The sequence below is a fragment of the Aspergillus ruber genome, assembly GCF_000600275.1.
Source record: "Aspergillus ruber CBS 135680 unplaced genomic scaffold scaffold00006, whole genome shotgun sequence".
In the NCBI taxonomy this organism is placed as follows: Eukaryota; Fungi; Ascomycota; class Eurotiomycetes; order Eurotiales; family Aspergillaceae; genus Aspergillus; species Aspergillus ruber.
The window spans coordinates 363,285-385,623 of record NW_024467302.1 but is presented as its reverse complement, the minus strand read 5'-3'; the positions used below and the strand labels follow the sequence as shown (position 1 = coordinate 385,623).

The window sequence follows — 22,339 nt, the reverse complement described above, 5'->3', positions numbered from 1 at the left end:
GCAGTCATCATCGAGCAGACCACCCTGCTGCAGGCCATTTAGACACCGCTGTGTACAAAAGCGTGCGTTATGCTGCCCATGTCGGCCATCTGAAATCTGCGATGAAGTCGCCTGGCGCACCACTCGTTGAACCGGCGGAGATGAACCAACCTCATTAAAACCGCGTTTTCGTTGACCTGAAGCTTGAAAATCCGAATCTGAATCTGAAGATTCATCATGGTGTGCTGCGGTAAAAGGTGAGCAGCCAGGCCGAGACTGGGTTGGCGCTCGGCGTCCCTCAGCGGTAGGGGATTCCGCTGAGGATGACGATGGCGGCAGAAACTCGGATGTGGTGGATTTGGGGCTAGGATAAGTGTGCTTTGAATTCGGGGTACTTTGTGGTGATTCAAATTCGGAAACTGGAGACCAAGTACCATCTAAGCTACCAAAGCTAGACTTCCAGATTGGGAGTTGCGCGTCTGTTTCGTTTCACCACTGCTGGCTACGAAGACGTGAGCGAAAACTCATCAGACAGAGACACAATACCCGAGCGATAGCCGTTGCTGGCTGCAGAAAACCCTGATCATCTTCTGGGTTCACTTCTAACTTCGGTTCGCAGAGATGGTAATACAGAGTGCCTGGGTCGCCATAGGGGTCCCGCAGAAGGATCAATGCAAGTCCATTAGTCACATATGAATATTCGAGTCCTTCCTGGATCATCACATGGTACTCTTGGGCGATCACCAACCCAATGATCCTTTCAGCTTTCTGTCCTCGGTATTAGGTACACCGTGAGCCTTGACCATTTGTTCCCAGAAGTCCATGGATTTAAGACCTCTGTGAAGGCTCTCAACAGGTAGCTTGTGTGGAGGCTTGTACTCGACTGTGGTAAGAAGTGCGCTAGTGCCGTCGCCAATGCGGTGTATGCAATACTGATCAGGCCTGGAAGACCGGATCTTGATGGTTGGTTTGTCTGTAAATCAAGGCTATTGGTGTGGCTGTCAAACTGGACTCCATCACCCAAACGGAATTCATCTCGAGCGGTAGGTATCTTGCAAAGCTCTGCGATTATGTTCCGTACATGATTCTCAACAGCAGATCGTTCATAGCTCAAGGCCCCGTTCGCTGCTTATCGGTCTCTCTTTGACATTTTGTCCCTCATAATCCAGCGCAACGAGGGGTGGAAAATTCCGACGTGCTGTATCCCCTGTTGATCCAAGATGTGTACGAACAGAGCGATAGATTTCTTCCTGCTGGTATTGACATTCTGTCCACAGGCGCAGTTTTACTGGGCACTTTTTTCCGATCGGTGCTGAGATTTTCCCTGAAGTGCAGCGAGATTGGTTTGCAACGCTCAATGATCTAGCGACGATGTTGTGGCCATATCGAATGAGCTCGCCAAAGGTCGTTGGTCGATTTTGTTCCTCTGCTTGTTTCTGTCGCTCCTCTGCTTGTCTCTGCCGCTCTTCTGCTTGCTTCCGTTCCTTCTCCGCCTCTAGAAAGAGCGTTTTGTAATCTAAAAGGTCGTTGTTGGCCACGAAAATGTACCTCAAAGGCCACGACGTTTCGTGGCAATTCCAGCGTCACCCTGAGCTACTCCGTACTCCGTACACTTAGGCGACGGCGGATTACTAGAAACGGTATAGCATTCCTGTTTAAGTTTAGCGTCACATTGCCGCTTGGCACCGCTGTGCGTGCATATCTGACATACTATATGTAGTAATAGAACAGTAGGATGGAGACTGGCCTCGAACAATATAAATTGATTGGTAGACTCTATTAAAATACTAACATGGAGAAGGAAAGAAAGAACCCGGACCTGCCAGCGCTGCGCTATCTAGTGTGTGAAGGGGGTTCCTGCCCTATATTCAAACAGACCAGAGTATACAAACGTCTTGTGTTGTTGGTGAATGCCTGTACTCCGTGACGGACTACATACAAGAAAACAGGTATATGGCGTATTTACTGCTATCTGTTATTCCTTGTCGGCATTCAACAAGTGTGCTCATGACTTATTGTCAACTACTTATCTTGGAAGGATGCCATGGGCACCATTTAGAACGAAAGAGGAAGAGCTCTGATTCTCCATATCTATCTATTTTACGGCCTTTTTATACACGATCTGGCGGCCGTCAAACAAGCGCAAAAGGGAAGGTCGTTGAGAAAGAAGTTCAAAGAGACAAATGGAGCACAAAGCACATAACACATGTATGCGGTGGTCATTGTCAAAGGATGCTGGCTGCATAGCCGTAATCCCCGGTCCTACCATCAAAGTTGTATCCGTTCATGCATATGCTTGGACAGCCATAAGTCGTACGTCATATATGGAAGTCAAAACTTGTAGCTAGCTGCAACCCGCCTGAGGGCTTTGAAAGCACAATACAGTCGGCCAGTAGCCAGTTCCCAGGCCGAATAGAAGTTCTACCAGGTCCAGATTCCCTAGCAGCTGCACAATCTCTCTCTCCTGGACTGATAATCTGGTCAGATGGCTCAAGATTGGAAAACGGCATGTGTGGAGCAGGAATTGCGTGACAAGAACCAGAAGGAGCCTGGAAGACCCAGGGGATCCCATTAGGCAAGGGATATGAAATCTTTGATGCAGAGCTTCGTGGAGTCATTCAAGCACTCCAGGTAGCATAGAAAGTGGAATATTAGGGACCAGTCGCTATCTTGCTGGATTCCTAAGCCGCCATGACGAGATTGCGACATATCCAGCCAGATCCAGGCCAAGCATTAGCGATCCAAATATATGCTATAGCCAAGAGATTACACTCCCAACGTCATCAGCTCACCATCCAATGGGTTCTGGGACACGCAGGGTTAGAAGGAAACGATGAGAAAATTGACCAGGTAGTAAAGCAGGCAGCCAGTAAGCCTTCTGTAACGGCTCAGCCCAGCGCCTACATCAACAAACATCATCAACACGGCAAACAATGCCATGGAAGCAACCAAGGCAAACAAGCTGCTTAGCGAGACCACACACAACCATATAGGACTTCTTCGTGTAAATAGATTTGCCTCTTCTCTTTTCTTCTCCAGATTCGATATTCTCGTCGATGGCTACAATAGTTTAGATAGGAATATCAGTTCGTCAGTATCTACTATTCCGAGCCCGTGACACCTTCAGGAAGAGGCCCAAAAGAGATCTCTCTGGCCTTTGCCTGTAGAGCTCGAACAGAAGCTGCTACAGCACAGAAGCAGAGATGGCTCACTAAAGAGCTCAGCTAGCGATCCCAACAACGGAATATACAGGCCGCTAAAGAACTGGCAGCTTGATCCTACAGCTGCAGTAGCCCCCAACACTTGGCAGGCTGCTACTTTCAACTGAAGTCAGGACATGCAGCCATTGGAGCACACCTACATCGGATCCAGGCCCAAGAAGATGCAACCTGTAAAGGCTGTGGCTTATCAAGAGGGACAACTCACCATCTTCTCTTTGGACGCCGGAAATGGCGACACCAACGAAATAAGCTCTAGCGATCTGGAGATGGATGGGGTTATGAGATGCACTGTCGCAGAGAAGCACCCACAAGGACGACTTTTAGGAATACCTAAAGCTACCAGGGCGCTGCCACAATTCCTAGCCAGTACCAGTGTAGCTCTACCGCGAGCACACTCACAGCAAACGGCGGAAAGGGCCCAAAGTGTAAGGGGCTAGACTCCGAAAGCTATCATTTAGCTATATACAGGAAGCATTCGATAGAGAAAGAAAGAAGAACGCCAGTCGAGATCAAAGACTAATATATAAGGGTCCGCGTAAAGGTATGCCCGATGTGGGTTGGGCATCTAACCAAGCTGACGTGCTTACGAGGACCTTCTCCGAGCACTGACCTAGGCGTAGCCTAGGTCACCGACTAACATCAAGCACATAGGAAAGGCAGTGAATAAAGTAACATTGGCAAATTGCAGCAAAACAAGCAAATGCCGCTTTGGAACATATCCCCTCCCGGCCTTTTGAGACACAACCCAGTCAATTCCCAGAGAGAATAGGATTATGCACCACAGTGAGAAAAAAGCCCCAGGAATTGTTTGATTTGCTCGATGTAGGATGTTTTCCATAAAGGAACCTGTTAAAACCACAGCTACCGGTGCGAAGCATCCCAAGAAAACTTCAAAGATAAAAATAGATATCGTGCCAGCTTTCATAGAACTTGAAATATGATAGTAGTCCTGATCTGGATTAAACACCAGCATACTATTGTCCTCATCGTGTCGTTCTTCCGGCCAAGGTAGCAATGATGAGGATGAGATATCTCTTGTTGCTTCTGTATGCAAATCGCGAACGGGGGCTTCATCCGGATATAAATTCTCGACTATGGTAATAAATGGTATTGCCAATAGTATGACTGGCATAATTTGTCCAAAACTCCAGCTGTAGGCCTCTGAATCAGGATCCTTGGGCGATGCTATGGTGACATCCGAGATTAAGGTAATCACACCCAATAAAAAGCTGGTTAAAAGCCAAAACATCTAAAAATGTTAGAAAATAATATCAAGCTCAGTCTTGAAGACCAGGATTACAAATACCTCAAAAAACATAGAAGACCAATGATCCAGGATAACACGCAGGGTGAGAAGCAAGGCAAGTGCAGGAAAGTAAAATATCCTTCCAGGTATCCTTCGCAGCAGCAATGCTGAATCTTCTCTCCAGTTGTATATAATCCATAGGAGCCTCCGGGTGACATTGCTGAGCCTCTGCCTTGGCCTTCCAACTAAAGAAACTGACGACAGTTCATGAAGCTTGATCACACGAATAGCAAAACCGAGGCTGATTAACGATACCAAGGCAATCATTGACAGATTTGCTGGTGAATTCCTTGGCGATTTTTCTGAAAAGGAGCAAATGGCATAGTCATTTGGCTCAGGATTGTAAGAAGAACGCCTCCAATCGTAGTTGCCAGTGGGCACCATCGCCGTAACAAGCATGACAATCAAAATAAACATGAATAGCAGTCTCCAATGGCGTTCGGAAGGATGATTATGGAGATATTTCCTCAATAAAGTCAGGCAAGAAAGATGTGTCAAACTGGAAAACCAGGCCAAGCGCCCTACAATTTTCCATTGATAGCAGGTGATACCACAGTGAAGCTGAGAGTATCCACTAATCAGGATTGCAATCCTAGTTGCCAGCTGCACATCACTCATAGAAAGCACACACTTTTCAAGGGCTTGTTAGAAAGTCCAAATGCAGTCCCCCATGCAAATTCCATACCTTAATCACTGATGGCTCAAGACGAGACAAACGCTGATTGTTCCACCAGTTTTTCTGTACACGCCTTAAACGACCAAGAATCATTTTATCAACTGGATTTGGCCGGAACGGCACTTCCTGGTTCGGTTCAGTTGTGCCATTTGGACTGCGAAATGGGTCGAGATCTGGTTGGTATACAAGGAAATAATGAACAGTCACTATAATGACAACTATACCAGCTGTGGCTACATAGCCAATAAGGACCTTTTTTAATTGTCTTCAGTATAAAGAATCCTTATGCGGTCGAATTTGAAGGTAGCAACTCACACCAGCTCCTGTGATGTCTGGCTCGGGCTCAGTCTTTGGCTGCGGATCATTACAGTCATAGCTACAATTAGGCATCACGGGTGTCACTTAAATGGAGTCAAAGGATGGATACAAATAAAGCAAACTGTATAGTTTATTCGGACTGAAGAGCATTGAAAAGAGAAAAGAAAAAGGGGAAGAAAGCTCGTATTTGAAGCAATATTTATAAGGTAATCCACTACCGAGCTGCGCACAACGCCGAGTTGCGCACCTATGTATTCTATACTGAATAGCCCTTTCAAGCAGACAAGGCTGAGACATGCTGACAAAGCACCTGCAGATTAAGGCTACTTGTAGATAATTTATCCTACACTTGGGTTGTCTGTGCGTGGTAGCATTAAACATGGATCTTCCCCATGGAGAGCATGTGAAACTAGGCTGCGGAAAAGCCATGACTAGCCGTGGTTAGCCAACGCCAAAGCCATGATTTGCGGGTTTGGTTAGCACTCCCCTAAAGCCGCTCGCAGTGCGGGCTAACCACATGAGAGCCATGGTTAACCATTGGAGCTGCAAACATTATAAAAATGCCGAGACTCGTTAACTGCCGGGGAGTACATATATTGTGCATCTTTGATAGTATTTTTGATGTTTTAAAATGTAATAATTTACACCTCTCTTTAAAAGTTTAAGCCTTCAGATTTGCACTTCTTTGCCTGAATCATGACCAAATTTCTCTGTTCTAAATCTTTATATTGCAGCTTTAGAATGTCATTCTCATCCCGCAGTGGGAAAGGGAATAATTGGGAATTCTCGCAGTTCCCGTTTACTCCCATAGGGATGGGTCGGGTTGGGAAATGTGGGGAATGGGAGTGGTTCATATTCCCGAATTTCCCATTACATACTATTACAATACTCAATCCAACCATGATTAGAATACCATTGTCTTTTGACGTGTCTGCTGCTTGAGTATGTCTCGAGCCTTAGTGTGCTGTGCTGCATCATCATGGCTTTCAAGCAGTTGTCTTGTGTATAGCATCAGGTGCCATGTCAGAATGATTCTTTCGGTTTCTCGCACAAGTTCTTATCAATGATTCGATGTGGATTACTCCTGTCGATGCATCAGATGTCTACTGCAAAACTGCCAAGGAAGGCATTTGAGTTTTCTTTGTGAATGCAGTCGTCTTAAGATTATCAGCTATTCAAGAGTTGAGCTCAAAATTCAATCATTACTCTTAATCTAACCATGGTTATATCATGCCCTTTGGTGGATCTTTTCGGCCATGTCTATAAATTGTGTAGTAATGCAATCCAAATATATATATTGTATTGCAATGGAGTCGTAATTTCTTGTATTAACTAATTTGGATTTTTCTCTATAGAATATGCCACTGGAAAAAAAAAAAAAAAAAAAAAATTATATAAAATATTAAAAAACAGAGAGGAATTTACTTTATTATATATATATTTTTCAGATTAAAAAAGATTGTTAGTTATAGATATAATGCGTGGTAAACTTGCATCGAAAATACAAGGCTACAATAAGGCAGTCGGATTGGAAATAATGGGAACGGGAATTCCCATTCCCATCCCGGTTCTAACTGTAGTTAGTTTAGTGCGTCCATAAATGGTTACGCTGTCAATCTTTGGGAAATGGGAACGGGAAAAAAATTCTCTTCCCAACCCGGATGCAACTCTAGGTGAACTCCTCTAAACTGCCCGGCAGGAATGGTGGACGCGGGGCCGCAGACATCTTCACAGGCATCAACTCCTAAGGGTAGGAGCTGCGTAATGTCAGGGTGCAGGGTCAGGTACAGATATATTAGGAGGGAGAGATATGATAAGGATTGATCGGATAAATGGTTGGCCCGAGTAGCGAGGCCAGGAGATTCTAATAGTCGACGTGTGCACACATATTGTAGATTAAGCATTCAATTAGCTGTGTACGCGCATGTACGTTCGTTAGGCAATATACATCTTTCGTCAAGTTAGTCCTCTCCATATAGACCTCGTTAGTCCGGAATAATCGACTCCCGATTTCCCTTTTGAGCTACGATCCGAGAGACCGCCGCTTCAATATGAAATGGGTTCCGTCGGAGGTTCAGGGGAAACCGGAGGAGTCGATCATCCGACTGCACGAGGCCTATATGTAGAAGACTCGATTAAAACGAGCGGTTGATATACTCTATCTAACGTAGCCTAGAGTACATGAATGCTTGAGTGCTTTTTTATCTATAGGAGGCGAACGCTGGCCATATATTGGAGGTTCGCTAGTCGGACTAACATTATCCCTTTGATCTGACCTATCAGATCTCATCACAATATTCTCGTGATCAGGTGACCTGCGGTCACCTGACTTCGGCGAGCTTTTTGTGAATGATTTCAATCGAGAACCATTTATGGTTCGAGGTGCCTTTCGGGCCTAGCCCGTCACATTTACTTATCCAATAGAGTTGTCATACAGAACATAGTGGCTAGGCTTCTAGTTGCGGCGATTTTAAAACTCGGGCCCGAATGACCGAAACGTCAAGAGACGATGCGCGGAGATGGCTACCGGAAGGCCGATCCGTCGGCTCTCTGGCGGTGTTAATAGGCAGCCTGTGGAACTAGGGCCCGCGGAAATCGTGCAACAACCCTAGCTCCTGGTGCCAGCGGAAACCGTCTCACGCCAGGAGAATCGGAGTTCAAGTCTTGGTTCAAGCACTAAGCCACCACTCCCGCGTAAGCCGCTCTAAGGAGAGCGACGGACCGCAGGAGAGGGAACAGCTACACGCGATGACTCTAGCGTCGCCAGCATTGAGGCTCGCACACGCGGAGACAGCGAACGCATTGCCCAGCTGCTCAGCGTTACCACACTCATATTCGGGTCTTCCGTCATAGAAAATCAATATGTTTAGACAGGAAGAAGCTTGATTTCTGAGTCGGAAATAAATTAGCCACTTAATAGTATTTAATATTTAATCCTATATTCGTGATAACACTGTGCACCTATTTAGCTTTCCTCAGAGCCAGAACAAGCGATTGTCGAAGCAAACAACAGTCAATTCTTTGTTAAGATTGCTGGACCGAAGGCTCCGGAAACTTCGCTTGACGAATCGCCAAGAGGACTATATCATTGGGCGCGCACGCTTGGTCATTGCAGAGCCTTGAGAGCTGTTCGTTCCTTCCTTTCCGAGGCGCTCTTCTGACACGACCCAGGCATCAGGGAACCAGTCCGGCCATGTCTGGTTGTCACCATTCTCCTCACTCTGGAGTATGACTTCACTCAAGGCTTTGGCACTCAACCACGCTGTAGGCATGCCGTTTCCCGAGTAGCCCGTGCAAATCCACTCCGAACCATTGCTGACCTGCCGTCCAGTTGCGGACGCAGGTAGAGCGCCCACGATGGGATACTCGTCCCATGACATGCTATCGACTCCTGTCCAGATACGCTTCGTTCGGCCTTGGTATACATCTTTCTGCGGTGGACCAGCTGGCCTCTCCGCGCCCCAGTTATCATACCCAAAAAAGGTGGTCATGAATCCGTTGAGGTAAGAAGCAAGAATAGGTTCCAGAGGTGAGTGGTCATCCCACGGAGGATACATCTCCTGGCCTTGGATCCCACCACCGCCTATGAACAGGCCAGTTTTGGGCTGCTGGAGCATGGTGCCGTAGTAATCCCGCCACAACCCCATTCCGCGGCCACCGGGCTGGCTGCCATTCGGATAAAGCGACGGCCACTGCCCAGCTTCTGGAATCTTGTCTCCGACCGCCTGAGCAATCATGGGCCAACGTGCTTGACTGAGCTTGCCGTCAAGGTTGGGAAGGAGATGTGGGATCCATGCTCCTCCAGTGTGAACGACGTGGCGCGTTCGGATGATGCCTCTCGGTGTCCTAACCTCAAAATTGGCCCTTCCAGGACCGACGTACTGGGTGATGTTCAGGGCGGGAGTATGCGTGTCTAGCGAGAAGGTGGGATATTTCTTGAGCAGTGCGGCCTGTAAATGGGTCACAAAGCGATACGGCCACATGGCTCCGCCCATATTCCCCGGCGTTCCAGCGAATATGCCAACTACATCTGGCATAAGTGTTTTCTGGCGAATATTAGTATAACTACTCTTTTTCTTGAAACCATTATTCTGGTTTACGTTCGTACCTCTCTTGCTTCGTCTCCGGAGAAAACTGTCCACTCATTTCCGATATCTGGCATCTCTCGCTTTAAAATCTGCAGCTCCTCGACCGCGCTGTTGAACGATTTGTCGGTAAACCACGCGTCGATACTATCGATAGCGCGCACCTCGGCAGCATCTATCCCCGCAGCGTCCAAATCCTCATTCACGGCCTTGACGTACTCCTCGTAATGCCTCGCTCTGAGCCTCACAATCTTCGCTGCCTCGTCTGCGCCGATGTTTGCTTTGTCTTTGACATAGTCCCAGGGCGTCGGTCTAATGTGGCCAGCATTACGGCCTGTGCCTCCCGAGCAGGACTGCCGGGCCTCGATCATGGCAATCCGAAGCGGTTGTGACTGCAGGCCATCACGCAAAAGCCACCGGGCGACCGCGGTTCCCGTAATCCCGGAGCCAATGATCACCACATCAACGTCATTCGGCAGATTGGGGCTTTGTCGGTCTGATACATCAGGATTGGGAGGGAGCTGCCAATAGGATATGAGCGGATCCTTCATAGGGAGGCCCGGGTCGACAGCAAATGCACATTGAGACAATGAAAAAAGCACAAGAGGAAGTTGGAACCGCATCTTAGGGACTTTGGCTTTGGAGTTGACTAAAGAGAGACGATTTCGACGACGATTATGGGAGGAAAGGAAAGATTGTAACGACAGGTCCTACCTCTTCTTATATGTCCTCTCTGTGCCGAGAATCTAGCACACGGCTTAGCTCACATTCCGCCGCATTGTCTGTCCCCTGGTATCCCCTTAGGCATATCCCATGCCTTCGGCCCAATGAACTATACAAAGACCGACCTCGGTTCGGCCTCCGGTCTCCGCGAAGCTGCGACACTCCGAGAAAAGAGCTGCATGTCCCAGCGGGGAAGGTGAATAACAAACCTTGCAATCACTAGTACAAAGAACAAGGAAACACTTGAAGATCACTTTGAACAAGATATGGCTAATTGCTTCTCAGCAACTGAAGTGCTACTGCCAAGCTGGACTCCCTCCTCCAACTTCCCGGGACAATAATATTTGTAGTCACCGACACCTCTGCCTAAGGGATATAATTGATTGTTACTACACCTACAACACTTGACAATCTATCGTCCCTTACCCTGCTATTGTTTGTTCATTACTCTACTGTTGCCTTTCCCTTACACCAGAAAATGCTGCCTTTGGCCGTACTATTCTTCACGGCTGCGACAGTCTATGCTGGCACGCTAAACCAGGCCTCCAACTTCCCAGTCTCTCCGGAAGTTGCCGCTCAGTATGATTGCGGAAGAACCTGCCAAAGATACCTGAATCAAACCAACGCTATGGACTTGGAAGATTTCGATATTCCCTTTGACTTCGATTTCTATGCAACGGCCAATAATTTCTCCGGCTCCAAGCCCGGCGACGTTCTGAAGCTTTTCCCAGTCGGACCCAAGCTCATGCAAGTCCCCGGCGGTATCGCTACATACAAGTTTCAGTACACATCGGTCGACCTGGACAACTCTATTGTCCCGGCTACAGCGTTCATTGCCTTTCCATTTGTTCGCCAAAGCGACCCATTCAAACTTGTCGCGTTCGCACACGGAACGTCTGGCGTGTTCCGAGGCTGCGCTCCATCGACCTCTTCAAATCTTTATGATTATCATACCTGGATCCCTTTACTATTTGCAGGATATGCCGTTGTTGGGACCGACTACGCTGGCTTGGGAAACAATTACACGAGCCATAAATATATATCCGCCAGTGCCAATGCAAACGATTTATACTGGTCAGCAATTGCAGCCAAGAAAGCCTTTCCCCACGATCTGTCTGAGAACTGGGTGTCCATCGGTCACTCTCAAGGCGGCGGTGCCTCCTGGAAGTTGTCGGAACACGAACTGGTGCAGACCGATGAGAGTGGATACCTGGGAGGGGTCGCGATTGCCCCTAATACACACATCTATGAAGCTCTTCTTGAAGCATTCAAACTGCTACAGGGTCCTGCTGGTGAAGAGCTTCAAGACTACGGTTCCGCCTCGTACCTGCCCTCACTTTACTTCGCTCTGAGGGCCGTTTACCCCAGATACACGGCACCATTTTTGTCTGATATCGCCAAAAAACGTATTGAATTAGGAGAGGTCGCTAAGCTCTGCGCCACTGCTTTACCTGCTGTCTTGCACGACCTTAATTCGTCGCAGCTCTTTTCCAATCTCGACCTCACTGGCATTTCTACCGTCAAGCAATTCCAAAAACTGAACGCCCCTGCGCAGGGGGAGAAGACTTCAAGGCCTCTTCTTGTTATCTTGGGGGCAAATGACACCACTGTATTCCCATCCATAACCACGAAAGCCTACAAACAGAGCTGCAAGGCAGGAAATGCTGTCCACCTAAGCACCTATCCCGGGCTAGAACACTCGCCAGTGTTTGGAGCTTCTGCACCAGAATGGCTCAAGTTTATTGACAAATTATTCCATGGCCGCGGTTTGTACAATTGCAGTATGAAAACTGCGAGTCCTTTTGATGCGCATCACGCCAGCAACCCCGTAGAAATTGGTTGATTGTGGGGGCGCGGCTTGACCTAGTTTATTGCCAATTTTGCAAGAAGTTCCAATCATAATCAAATTCGCGTTCGCTCTTGCATATTGTTACAGACGCTTTCAGATTGACTGCCATCCTCTCCAAACGCATTGTAGCCAACTTATAACTGGGCATTAGTTGAATGCCAATCACAGGGCTCATTTTACATGCGCAACTGGGGTCCATTTTATTCTTTTAGATAATATTGCGCTCCCTCCCACCGCAAGAAGCCACGTAAAGGTCAAAGAACTGAGGTCGATGCTTTTCAAGGCTATCTCATTCAACATTCGTCTTGCGCTGCGAGCCCTGGTCAAAGTCCGACCTCGTAGTTGCAGTTAATTACTATTTCTATTTATTCGAACTTATAGATCCGGCCAGGTCCCGTATACGAAGAAGATGCTAGTACTACCGGCGATGTCGTCCAGCAATAGAAACAAGATTTGTGCATACTGCGTGTAGGGGCTAGGGCAAGGACGGAATTTCTGTTAGCGAGGATCAAACTTATGCAGCTCAATGCAGCATCATGAGCGGACTCTCGGTGGTTCAAACCCGACCAAAGTGTTAACGTGCTGATCCTGCCTTCTCCAAAAAAAAGCTTATGCACTCAGTATTGGCTCGGGGTTTGCCAAGGACCGCTTTCCCCGTCCTTGGCAGGCTATGGCGCCTTGGTTCATCGCATTTCGGTCGCTTTCAGCCGGCGTCCGCGTGGAGCGAGACTGACAGTGCAGGGACCAATTGGCAGTTCCTGAGTTTAGGCATGTCCGAACGACCGAGTTTTAGGTGCCCGAAATGTACATCATTTCCAACCCCGGACCAGTAAGTCCGTTTAACCCCGCTCAAATAAATGCTGGACATCCTCATGACAGTCAATTTGATGGCAGTTTCGGACATTCGCTCATTCCCAACTGCGAACCCATGGCGGACCCTCTCAAGTTGAGTCAGATTTCGGTATGTGCACTGAAGCCGAGAAGCTTGCAAACAATGCCAGATAGCTAATTTATTCGCAGTGTTCTAAATGCAAGGAAAGAAAGGCAAGCACCAACCGCCCTTAGGTATCGGTCAACTGCACCTAACAGGTGGGAAATGCCAGGTCAAATGTGATCGTATCGTACCCAAATGTAGCCGTTGTGACGTACGCGGCGTTGAATGTGTCTACCCACATCGCAATAAACGAAGGCCAGTCGGGCGACCAGGCAACGATAGCTCGTAAGTGGGATATTATTGGATGCCATTCATCGGCTCATCACATTGACACTGGGTGGCTGAAGCATATACAGTACGGGCAATACGCTGGCCACAATATTGGAAAGATTGCAACGTGTCGAGAACAAATGCGTGACTCTTCCCCAGTGGCAACCACCGGGGGATTCAAGTGATGTCAGCTCCGCCAAACAGACGATCTCTATAGAATCCCTTGTCCGGCCAAGCACCGCGACTGCTTTAACATCTGAGGCAGTCAGCAATCCATTGGGCTCAATCTTCCCATGGTCACTTGATACGCCTCCCTTTCAAGATGATTTCGACGCTGTCTCAACCTTACAGTCCGCAATTGATGAGGTTGAGAAGCGGGTCCATCGCCAGGCGGCAAAGTCAGTAGTCAGGGATGCTATTCATATACCCAAAGAGCTAGCTAGGACCTGGGTTGAGTGTGAGTTGACTCTGCTTACTAGTTCCTGATGGGTCCGGACTAACATCAAACTCTGTATGCCAAGCATTCTTCCGTCACATGCATTCTGACATGTTCGTTAATCTGATTGATAGGAAGTTGATTGAACTCATTCCTGAACTGGTTGAAATGAACCACGTACATCTTGATGGTTCAATAACGTTCGTTTACTATACTGTGTTGTATTTCGGTTGCAGCATTACAGCATCTACGCCGAACTCTGCTGACATCCAGTACTGCAAGGCTGCATACATTTGCTGCTTGCGCGCGCTGCCTGAGTGGCAGAGAGAGGCGACGGGATCGACGACCGATCTAATAGCGGCGTTGTCTATGGTAAATTTCCCCACAAAATGAAGACTCTGGATTGCCGGTGCCATTGACAAATTTTGATTGCTGCAGGTCATGATTTGTGCAGAGTCATTCAATTTCGAACTTGGCTGGCAGATGTACAATTTGGCTTGCGAGTATGCGCAGAGCCTCAATCTACAGAGCCTAGACGTGTATGGTTCTTCTTCGATAGCATCAGAGGGGACAAGCGATGGTGACCGCAAATCCTTTTGGGAGCTGATTCAGATCGATTTATTCATACAACTCGTCTTTGACAAGCCACCGCGCATTACCGCCACGACTTGGAAAGTCAACATGCCGTGGTTGAATCCGGACTCACAACCCAAGGAAAAAGTCGAGGCTACGTTGTTTTTATGTGGTTCCCGTATTACTCTCATTTTGATGAGATTCTTTTCCATGTTGGAAATGGCAAGTGATGACAGCCGGGGAGAACTGATGCAAGAGACGGAGGCTTTGTGTCAAGAAATCCAGGAGCTGTATACTCAAGGGCGGTTGGTAAGTCTTGCTTTATGATCCTCTTGCCGGTATGTCTCTTTTAAAGACACTGCTAACATTTGTCTAAGGGCAAGTCGCTGGTAGGATCGGCCCAGAGTGAGGCCGATATATGGAAGGCAATCGACGCCAATTTGATTGGCTACACTTGCATTATCTTCATGCTGCGCAAAGCAAGAATGCATGCTCTCAACTCGCCAATTCCTTCACCGGTGGACAGTGACCTAATGGACTCCCTGATAGCTCTGGATGCAGCACGGAACATCATTAAGACCTCAGAATCACTTTTAATCAGGTACCCTTGGCCGACTTCTGTCGCGGCATTATTTGGTGCATTTAAAATTCAAATAGCTTATACCATTCTCTTCAATGCCGTCCGTCGGGGCCCCGACAGGAACGCTTACGCAACAGACATCAGGATGCTCCAGTCACTTGGTGAATCCATCATCAAGATTTCCAGCGCCGAGAAGGAGTTCGCGCCTTTGGTGCACGCTGTGCAAGCCCTTAATACCGATTTAAAACAGAGATATGATTGGAATAAGTTCTCTCATTTAAGAGCAGGTTAACAATGAAAATGTCGATCTCAATACAATTTGGCCTTCCTTTGTACCTGTTCCTGTTTGTAAAAAATATTAGCATGGAGCTCACATTGATATTGTCCTTGTCGTGTGGTAGGTCGTGGGGTTTGAGATCTCGTCTACTGCCAGGGATCATGGTCGCAATATCACGTTTGACATAATCATGAACTCAGGTCTCCTTGGATACCCAGATACTGCGATTACGTATGAAATTGGGTATCAGAGATATACCATTGATCAAATCTCTCTTCCTGTGCTACGACCACCTACTCCACGCACTTTCCAGCAGAAGATTAATCACCCAGAATACTGTCATCCGCCGAATTAGATCGTGCAGATGCAACAATGGCCTGCTGTCCAGGTTTCTACGACAACTGCGCCCAACGAAGTCCATTCCGGTCTATTCAAATTGGAATACGCTCAATAAGCTTGTCGGCAACTTGTTTTGCCTGAGAGCGTAAGATTCCGTGTCTCGAACCCTCCGCCAGTGAGAACACCAGGTAGACAATAATGGATATCTGTCAGTGAACCACCAAAGCCGTTGAGAGATTTCTCGCTATCATATAACTATGGCTGTCTAATTACTGATATTGGTCTTGCCTTATTTGCCTGCTATTGAAGATGCATGCTACTTTGTACAACATTATTGCTAGTTTCCCATGAAAATCGGTTCCCATTATTCCCATATAGCTACAGAGTCTTCATGACAGCTTTTAAACATTAATTGGATCCTCATCAGTCCTTGAGGTGTTCAATAACAATATCTCGATACTCGGTCAGATCGCCGATAGCGAGTTGGAGGAGAAGAGGGTTGTCGAGAATCTCAACAATAAAAGGCCATGGAAGGAGATAGTTGTTGCTGTTGTTGATGTAGGTTCTTGTGATTTCAATGGATGAATAATGGGGATTAATAATCTCAACAGAGGTGCTGCATCCTATTTACTTGCATTGTCTGCAGTGATAGCAAGAATTTGTGACTCAATATTGTACTCATAAAGCTTTTTTTTTTTTTAACAACAGCAGGAAGGGCACCTCCAGTATGCGCTCCAGACAGAGGCTCAAAACCCAGCAGGATTTCCTTTCGCTCCCACCGAGAAGTGATAAACGACCCAACAATCCCCAGAAATGCAAGGTTATTGGGATATTTCCATGTATCAAGGGTGATAGATATTGCTGTATGCCTTGGTTTTCCAGCCAGGAGCTTCTGCTTCACTGTCTCAAACCCAGTGCTGAGGAAACTTCGAAGTTTTGTCCGGCGTGGGAAGGAAATATTGGGGCCAAGAAGCCGAAGAAGATCAATCATTGCTGGGTTATCAATTACTTAGAAGGAAAGGTTGAGAGAGATGATAGCCTTGAGAATATACTCTGTAATATTTCCATCGGTCTTTGGGGTTAGGATATCATTCGAGATGGCAGAATATGGTCATTTGGAACTGGTTTTCCGTGATTCCCACTGGAACTGTCATTGAAATGCTGTTGCTGAATACAATTCGAGGTCATACCTGAAGGACTAGTTGCTTAGAATCTATCGATTGTAAGCTTTTGCAATCCTTGGTGTTTAAGTGCTTATTCATCCCTGAAGCACCATTCTTTGTGAAAATACCATGCTGGATGAGTTTACCACAGGCCCGGCATTGGAGAACTGGCTTTCCTGTATGCATTTCAGCAAGCTGGATAAAATGTTTCCAAAGATCTTCACGACATCTGCTCCAACAGGGATGTTGAAACTTCTCATCAATTGTTCCACTTATGCATTTTCGAGAAATTGGGGTGTAATTCCACCAGTCAAGAAGCAAGTTACAGTGGATTGATTGAAAGTGAACATATTCCACACCATAAATTGTCTCTATGTGAGCATTTTCTGGGGGTTGGTGAGATGTGGAAGGAGAGTCATTCAAGACGCTGGCAGGGGAGAATGAGGACAAACTATCCTCAGATTGACCCGTGAAGATGAAGCCATACTCAAAGTATTGGCAGATGGTAACAGTGAGAAACTGAGAAGGAGTCAAGGACAGCCTGGACAGGGTTTTCAGCTTCAAAAGATAGGATAGAACTTGGAAGATTTTCTGCTAGGTTAGAATTGAAAATAAGGGTATACCATTGCCAAAATTTATGGAGAGTAGTAGATGTGGCCAACTGACCATGTCACCATGGGTTCACTTTTTCATCCCACTTGTAAAGCGATTTGCGATAGATCAGCAAGAGGCATCCCGACATGTTGAAATAACATTGTTTTACCAGGACACAACACGCTATTTCAGATGTAGATATGTGTAAATATATGTATTTGATATGAAATCCCAACATATGTCCTAGGAAGGTCGTGGTAAACACGAGGGAAAGAGGCATTTCTTAGGTAGGTTCTGCATCAATATCACTATCCTGCATTGCTAGAGAACCGCTTGTGAATATATATATACTCTTACTGCATGATTCAGTTTAGCCTGGGGAAAAGTTCTATACTGCCAATAAAGCCTTGAACCTGCTTTATTTTATTAGAAGTAAACATCCCAGGCCATAATACATATGAATGGATTTCCCGCTGATTTTTACCATTTTTTTGAACAGGGATTTTGCGCTTTCGTAATGAAAATTGCCCTCGGGGGTTCAAATTCATGAAAAGCCGAAAATCGTGCTTAATCGATCATCTTGTATTGTAGTTTAACTAGTCATCCTCACTTTTGTTTCTTGCCAATGAGTTATAGATAAGGCGCTTTGCTTAGAGGGGATCATTGGCTTTCCCTAAAGATTGAAACGAATTGCATGGCAAACGAATAATTATTTACCAAATAACTTCTCGGGATTCTCATAAAGATTATATCTTCGTCCCCATCCCGTTTCATTTAAAGGATGGGAAGTTCCCATTCCCATTTTTTCTGAAAAGGTCATCCCGATGTCGACGGGATGGGAATCCCATCCCATTCCCATCGGGATTATCCCATCCCAACGGTCAGCCTAATCATGATTTGCATAATGTATGATACGACACTCGACATTTCCCTCACCTAACATTTCCGCCCAGCCACCTAGACCAAACAATGTACATGGCATGTGTAGCCAGCTTGGGTCGATTCTTTTCTCTGTTTTTGGTTCGAAATTCTTCACTATCTCGCTTCCTTCAGCCGGTGCGGATGAAAGCCGTTTATAGTCACCATGCCCAGCCCAGATCACAAATAGGGGCATTGGAGTTGCACTGCCAGGGTCTTGATTGGATGGAACCAACATCATGTCTTCAAAACCCCTCCATAGCGTGGTGTATATTTGTGAAATCCCCCAGATCCATCTTCTGCAACTGCACACACAGACTGCTTAAGATATTGGATAGCACAGCATGTGCTTTGTGCATACCACACACAGCCTGTGACAGCCTGGTCACATTGGCTGGGTATCATGTGAGGTGCAGTTGTTTGCTTTGTTGCTTTGTTGATAAATACAGTGTTACCTCCTTTCTTCCTTCCTCATGTCAATCATTCTCGTCTATAGCTACCTAGGTAGAGCCATGAGGAAGTTCTGTTATCCAAGTCGAGCTCCGTGACAACTTGCATGAATTTCAGCTCCAATTTTGGGGAATCTGCAAAGTCTCTTTCTATGTTTTTTTGGGGGAGTCCCCGTACGAGCTGATTCCAGAAATATGGTGGCCTTCTAGTCTGGGACTTGGTACCATGTTTGGTGCGGTTTCTAGTTTTGTTCAGTCATTTTGGTTGATCAAGATTGAAAAAAAAATTTAAGGAGAAAGTATGGATACTCTGTTTAGAGAAGATAAAACATGCAATTGGATTCAGTACTTGGGAGTTTATATAATTCCTCACTGGGAAACCCCACGGTAGAAGCGCTCTCTGATATAAGAGCACAGGAAACATTGGATGTAAACGCTGGGTAATTAGGCTTAGCCTATTTTGGAAATTGGCCGAGGCCGCTTTAAAGCGGCAACGCTGCGACGAAAATGCCACGAAAATGAGCATCGAAGGCCACGAAGTTTTGTGGCCCTTCCCCCGTCACCCAGAGTTACTCCGTACTCTGCATTCTGTACACCACACTGCCCTGTTAGAGCAAAATGGCCGATTACACCAAAGAATCGCTCCATGCCCTGGGTGCTCCCGACCCAGAACTCTCCGAGGTACGGCACCCGCATCCATGGTAGCCAATGTAGCTAACCCCTGGCTGGGATAGTTCCTTAAAACAGCCCCCACGCCGAACCCCGACTTAACTCTCGCCCAGCGCCGCGAGGAAGTACGCTCGCGAGAAAATTACCGCTACAAGAATAGCCCGACATTCGACACGATAGAGTCCGTGGTGAATATTCAAATGCGCGATGGGCATTCTAGCGAAACGCGTGTTTTCAAGCCCGCAGAAGCAGCGACAGGAACGCCATTGGTGGCATTGATATTTGGTGGAGGATTTATCAACGGCTCGAATATCCAGCTTGTCGCTATCGCGCGTGCAGTTGCGAAGCTGTACGGCGCGACGACGGTGACGCTTTCGTATCGTCTTGCGCCGGAATACAAGTTCCCGACTGCACCTCATGATATCTGGGATAGTGTATCGTGGCTAGCAGAGAATGCATCAAGCCAAATCGGAAACGTGGATATGGCAAAAGGTTTTGTGATCGGTGGTGTATCCGCCGGCGGAAACCTCGCCATTGTTACCGCGCACAAGGCTCTAAAGCAGAAGCTTGCCGCACCGATCACTGGCGTCTGGGCTTGTATCCCAGCTGGGCTCAGTGATTCGACTATTCCAGAGCAATATAAGGATATCTGGGCATCGCGCGTGCAGAATGTAAACGCGCCTTTTCTGAATACGCAAGCCATCGAGATCATCAGCCAATTGTACCAACCTATCGAGACCTCGGAGGACTACACACCCTTCCCGGATCCAGCAGATCTCTCTTGCCTCTCGGGTATCCCCCGCACTCACGTCCAAGTTGCCGGACTCGACCCCCTCCGCGACGACGGATTGATTTACGAAAAGGCGCTACGTGATCACGGTGTCGAGACGAAACTCGATGTGTATCCTGGTGTTCCTCATGCGCATTTCTCGGCATTGCCGGGGTTGAAGGCGTCGTCTCAGAGTAGGAAGGATACATTGGTTGGGCTTGGGTGGCTGTTGAGACGGGAGGTGGATGTTAATGCTGTGGAGGGTGTTGAGGAGGCGTGGAAGCAGGCACTGCTTGGGACTGTTAAATAAACTGAACGGGGTACATAGATTGGCTAATGTGAAGCCATAGTTATCTTTAGAAAACCCTTATTACCCTGGTACTCCTATCTAATCTGATACCCATACTAGGAAAATGACGTTGGTTCCGCCGCATCGGGAAGTGGAACCGCAAAATTTCCAAGTCCCAATTATCATTCTCCCAACGAACAAAAAGAAGTAAAAAGGAATGACCGACGCAGGGGTCGAACCTGCAATCTCTTGATTCGTAGTCAAGCGCCTTACCATTGGGCCAGCCGGCCTTATTGGCATTTTTCAGCCCCTACTGTTTATATATTCCAGTTTATTTTGGGTTCAGGTTTAAAAAGAAATGATAAAGAATGGCACTACTCATACATCTCTAAAAGTCTCTGCTTCTCCGAAACAAAGCCCTCCTCTACATCCGCTGCCGAAGCAGAACCAGTCTGTTTCTTACCCCGTACATGGAAATAAATCGAGGCTCCGATCCGCCCAACCAGGAATCCAATCACGCATGCCACAAAACCAGCCATAATGCCCAGCAACGCCGGCATGATAATCGGCCGGACAAGGCGCAGGAAATGACGATTGGAACTGTTGTGCTGTGAGGGGTAATAAGTGAATTGGTAAAGCGAGAGGATCTGGAAATGCGAGTCGTCGTCTGACGGGATTTTTGGTGTGGAGTCGAGACCCTGCTCTGACTCTGTTGAGTGACGGTGTCCGTCGATGATGAGTAGCTTGTCTGAGGATTTTGGCTCCCCGTGCAGCCGGTTCTTGACTGCTTCTTTCACGGTGACCATGTATCCCCCAACCTGCGTCTTCCAATACTTCAGCTTCCAGTGCTGGGCGTGGTGCACTGCTGGCTCCACCCTGATACTTGACAGCACGAGTCGCTCCTCTGCATTGCGGACAAGCGTAAGACTGACTAGATCCGTGGTAGCGGGTCGACCCTGGCTATCGAGTAGATTTATTGTAAAACGGTATAACTTCCCCTGCGCGCGCGGCGGAACTCGCTGTGTATGCAGGGCGTAGGTTAAATGAACCTCTTCAGTTTCTTTGCTTGTTCTCGAGGACCAATGGCGGGTAGCCGGGAGCTGCATATCCATGGAGGTAGATGGGAAGATAGGGATGTCGTTGGCGGCAAGTGTGCCGTTTGTCATTGTGAAGTCGACGGTCTGTCGCCTTACATTAGTTTCTATCCTGATGGCTAGTATCTGGGGCAGAGAGGTACCAAGTATGCATTTGGCTTTCTATCCTGCGAACAGGTAGTATCTGCGAACGCGCATGGCGCGCATGGTAGACGGATTTGATTGACGTCTGACCGATGCACAAGAGTATCATTCCGAGGTTGTGTGGCTAGTGCGGTGCATGCACCGAGATAGAGGACTGATAGGAAGCGTAGTAACATGATATATATCAACGAAGGACTGTCAAAAGAGTGACTGGTGGTGAGAAATAGTAAGGAGAGAGAATAGGAATGGTAATGAGGAATGAGGGAATGGGAGGAGAGGAGGTCTTGCAACAGTGGAGGAAGTTGACGCGTTGGAGCGGCTCTCTGAATGGATGGCTATGTCGATCCTGTATACATGCTTGTACTCCGAATGCGCCTGATTGTTTCTTTGTACCATCCCCCCCATTGGTCCTCTACACTTATATTCCTCCCTCTCCTTCCTGCTTGTCTATGTTTAAACCCATATCTTTCCTCTATCCATGCTATCCTCTGTGTATGGTATACTCTGAACTGACGTTGAAACGTGCCGCCTTGGAATCTTGATGCCTGCACACCAAGCCCCATAATTATTCAATCCGAGTCTAGAGCGGTTTCAGTACTTTCCTGCATCTTGCCCCCCTCATGTCGCTTTTATTCTATCTACATATCTTTTCTCGCTGGAAACATCCTGGATATTTCCCGCGAT

The 22,339-nt window shown here is 47.2% G+C and overlaps 7 protein-coding genes and 1 non-coding gene across 8 annotated transcripts; 4 read left to right on the top strand and 4 right to left on the bottom strand.

Annotated features, from left to right (window-relative positions):
* Positions 1-2,861: 2,861 nt before the first annotated feature.
* Positions 2,862-3,134, top strand: EURHEDRAFT_322642 (uncharacterized protein). Its single transcript, XM_040778336.1, has one exon. It carries the CDS (start codon positions 2,918-2,920, stop codon positions 3,095-3,097), a length of 180 nt encoding a protein of 59 aa, XP_040640873.1. The 5' UTR covers positions 2,862-2,917; the 3' UTR covers positions 3,098-3,134.
* A 1,129-nt stretch (positions 3,135-4,263) lies between these two features.
* On the bottom strand, positions 4,264-5,404 carry EURHEDRAFT_433589 (uncharacterized protein; the record flags this gene model as incomplete). The annotated part of the gene is made up of 3 exons (XM_040783431.1): positions 4,264-4,449; positions 4,507-5,136; positions 5,192-5,404. Coding segments are annotated over 3 exons (1,029 nt in total), but the record flags the coding sequence as incomplete, so codon positions are not given.
* A 3,176-nt stretch (positions 5,405-8,580) lies between these two features.
* EURHEDRAFT_513766 (NAD(P)/FAD-dependent oxidoreductase) lies at positions 8,581-10,208 on the bottom strand (the record flags this gene model as incomplete). The annotated part of the gene is made up of 2 exons (XM_040786202.1): positions 8,581-9,546; positions 9,609-10,208. 2 exons carry the CDS (start codon positions 10,206-10,208, stop codon positions 8,581-8,583), a joined length of 1,566 nt encoding a protein of 521 aa, XP_040640871.1.
* Positions 10,209-10,786: 578 nt separating this feature from the next.
* Positions 10,787-12,264, top strand: EURHEDRAFT_521660 (uncharacterized protein; the record flags this gene model as incomplete). The annotated part of the gene is made up of 1 exon (XM_040786847.1): positions 10,787-12,264. The coding sequence occupies one exon, from the start codon at positions 10,787-10,789 to the stop codon at positions 12,149-12,151; it is 1,365 nt and encodes a 454-aa protein (XP_040640870.1). The 3' UTR covers positions 12,152-12,264.
* A 635-nt stretch (positions 12,265-12,899) lies between these two features.
* EURHEDRAFT_384737 (uncharacterized protein) lies at positions 12,900-15,261 on the top strand. Its single transcript, XM_040779629.1, has 8 exons — positions 12,900-12,986; positions 13,052-13,118; positions 13,178-13,201; positions 13,261-13,376; positions 13,439-13,818; positions 13,883-14,169; positions 14,236-14,679; positions 14,748-15,261. Exons 1-8 carry the CDS (start codon positions 12,928-12,930, stop codon positions 15,240-15,242), a joined length of 1,872 nt encoding a protein of 623 aa, XP_040640869.1. The 5' UTR covers positions 12,900-12,927; the 3' UTR covers positions 15,243-15,261.
* Positions 15,262-19,308: 4,047 nt separating this feature from the next.
* On the top strand, positions 19,309-20,438 carry EURHEDRAFT_400937 (alpha/beta hydrolase; the record flags this gene model as incomplete). Its single annotated transcript, XM_040780049.1, has 2 exons — positions 19,309-19,371; positions 19,425-20,438. 2 exons carry the CDS (start codon positions 19,309-19,311, stop codon positions 20,436-20,438), a joined length of 1,077 nt encoding a protein of 358 aa, XP_040640868.1.
* A 197-nt stretch (positions 20,439-20,635) lies between these two features.
* EURHEDRAFT_t49 lies at positions 20,636-20,707 on the bottom strand. The gene has a single exon. It is a non-coding gene; the product is annotated as a tRNA-Arg (tRNA).
* EURHEDRAFT_384735 (uncharacterized protein) lies at positions 20,701-22,268 on the bottom strand. Its single transcript, XM_040779628.1, has 2 exons — positions 21,655-22,268; positions 20,701-21,598 (listed from the first exon to the last, which is right to left on the bottom strand). Exons 1-2 carry the CDS (start codon positions 21,829-21,831, stop codon positions 20,792-20,794), a joined length of 984 nt encoding a protein of 327 aa, XP_040640867.1. The 5' UTR covers positions 21,832-22,268; the 3' UTR covers positions 20,701-20,791.
* Positions 22,269-22,339: the final 71 nt, after the last annotated feature.

Bases quoted from the DNA above. Each gene is read 5' to 3' on its own strand.
- EURHEDRAFT_322642 (XM_040778336.1), top strand. From the start codon at position 2,918: ATGGAAGCAACCAAGGCAAACAAGCTGCTTAGCGAGACCACACACAAC.
- EURHEDRAFT_384737 (XM_040779629.1), top strand. From the start codon at position 12,928: ATGTCCGAACGACCGAGTTTTAGGTGCCCGAAATGTACATCATTTCCA. The intron at 13,119-13,177 runs GTATGTGCACTG...ATTTATTCGCAG, and splicing joins TCAAGTTGAGTCAGATTTCG to TGTTCTAAATGCAAGGAAAG. The intron at 13,202-13,260 runs GCAAGCACCAAC...GGGAAATGCCAG, and splicing joins CTAAATGCAAGGAAAGAAAG to GTCAAATGTGATCGTATCGT.
- EURHEDRAFT_384735 (XM_040779628.1), bottom strand. From the start codon at position 21,831: ATGTTACTACGCTTCCTATCAGTCCTCTATCTCGGTGCATGCACCGCA. The intron at 21,599-21,654 runs GTACCTCTCTGC...GTAAGGCGACAG, and splicing joins GAAAGCCAAATGCATACTTG to ACCGTCGACTTCACAATGAC.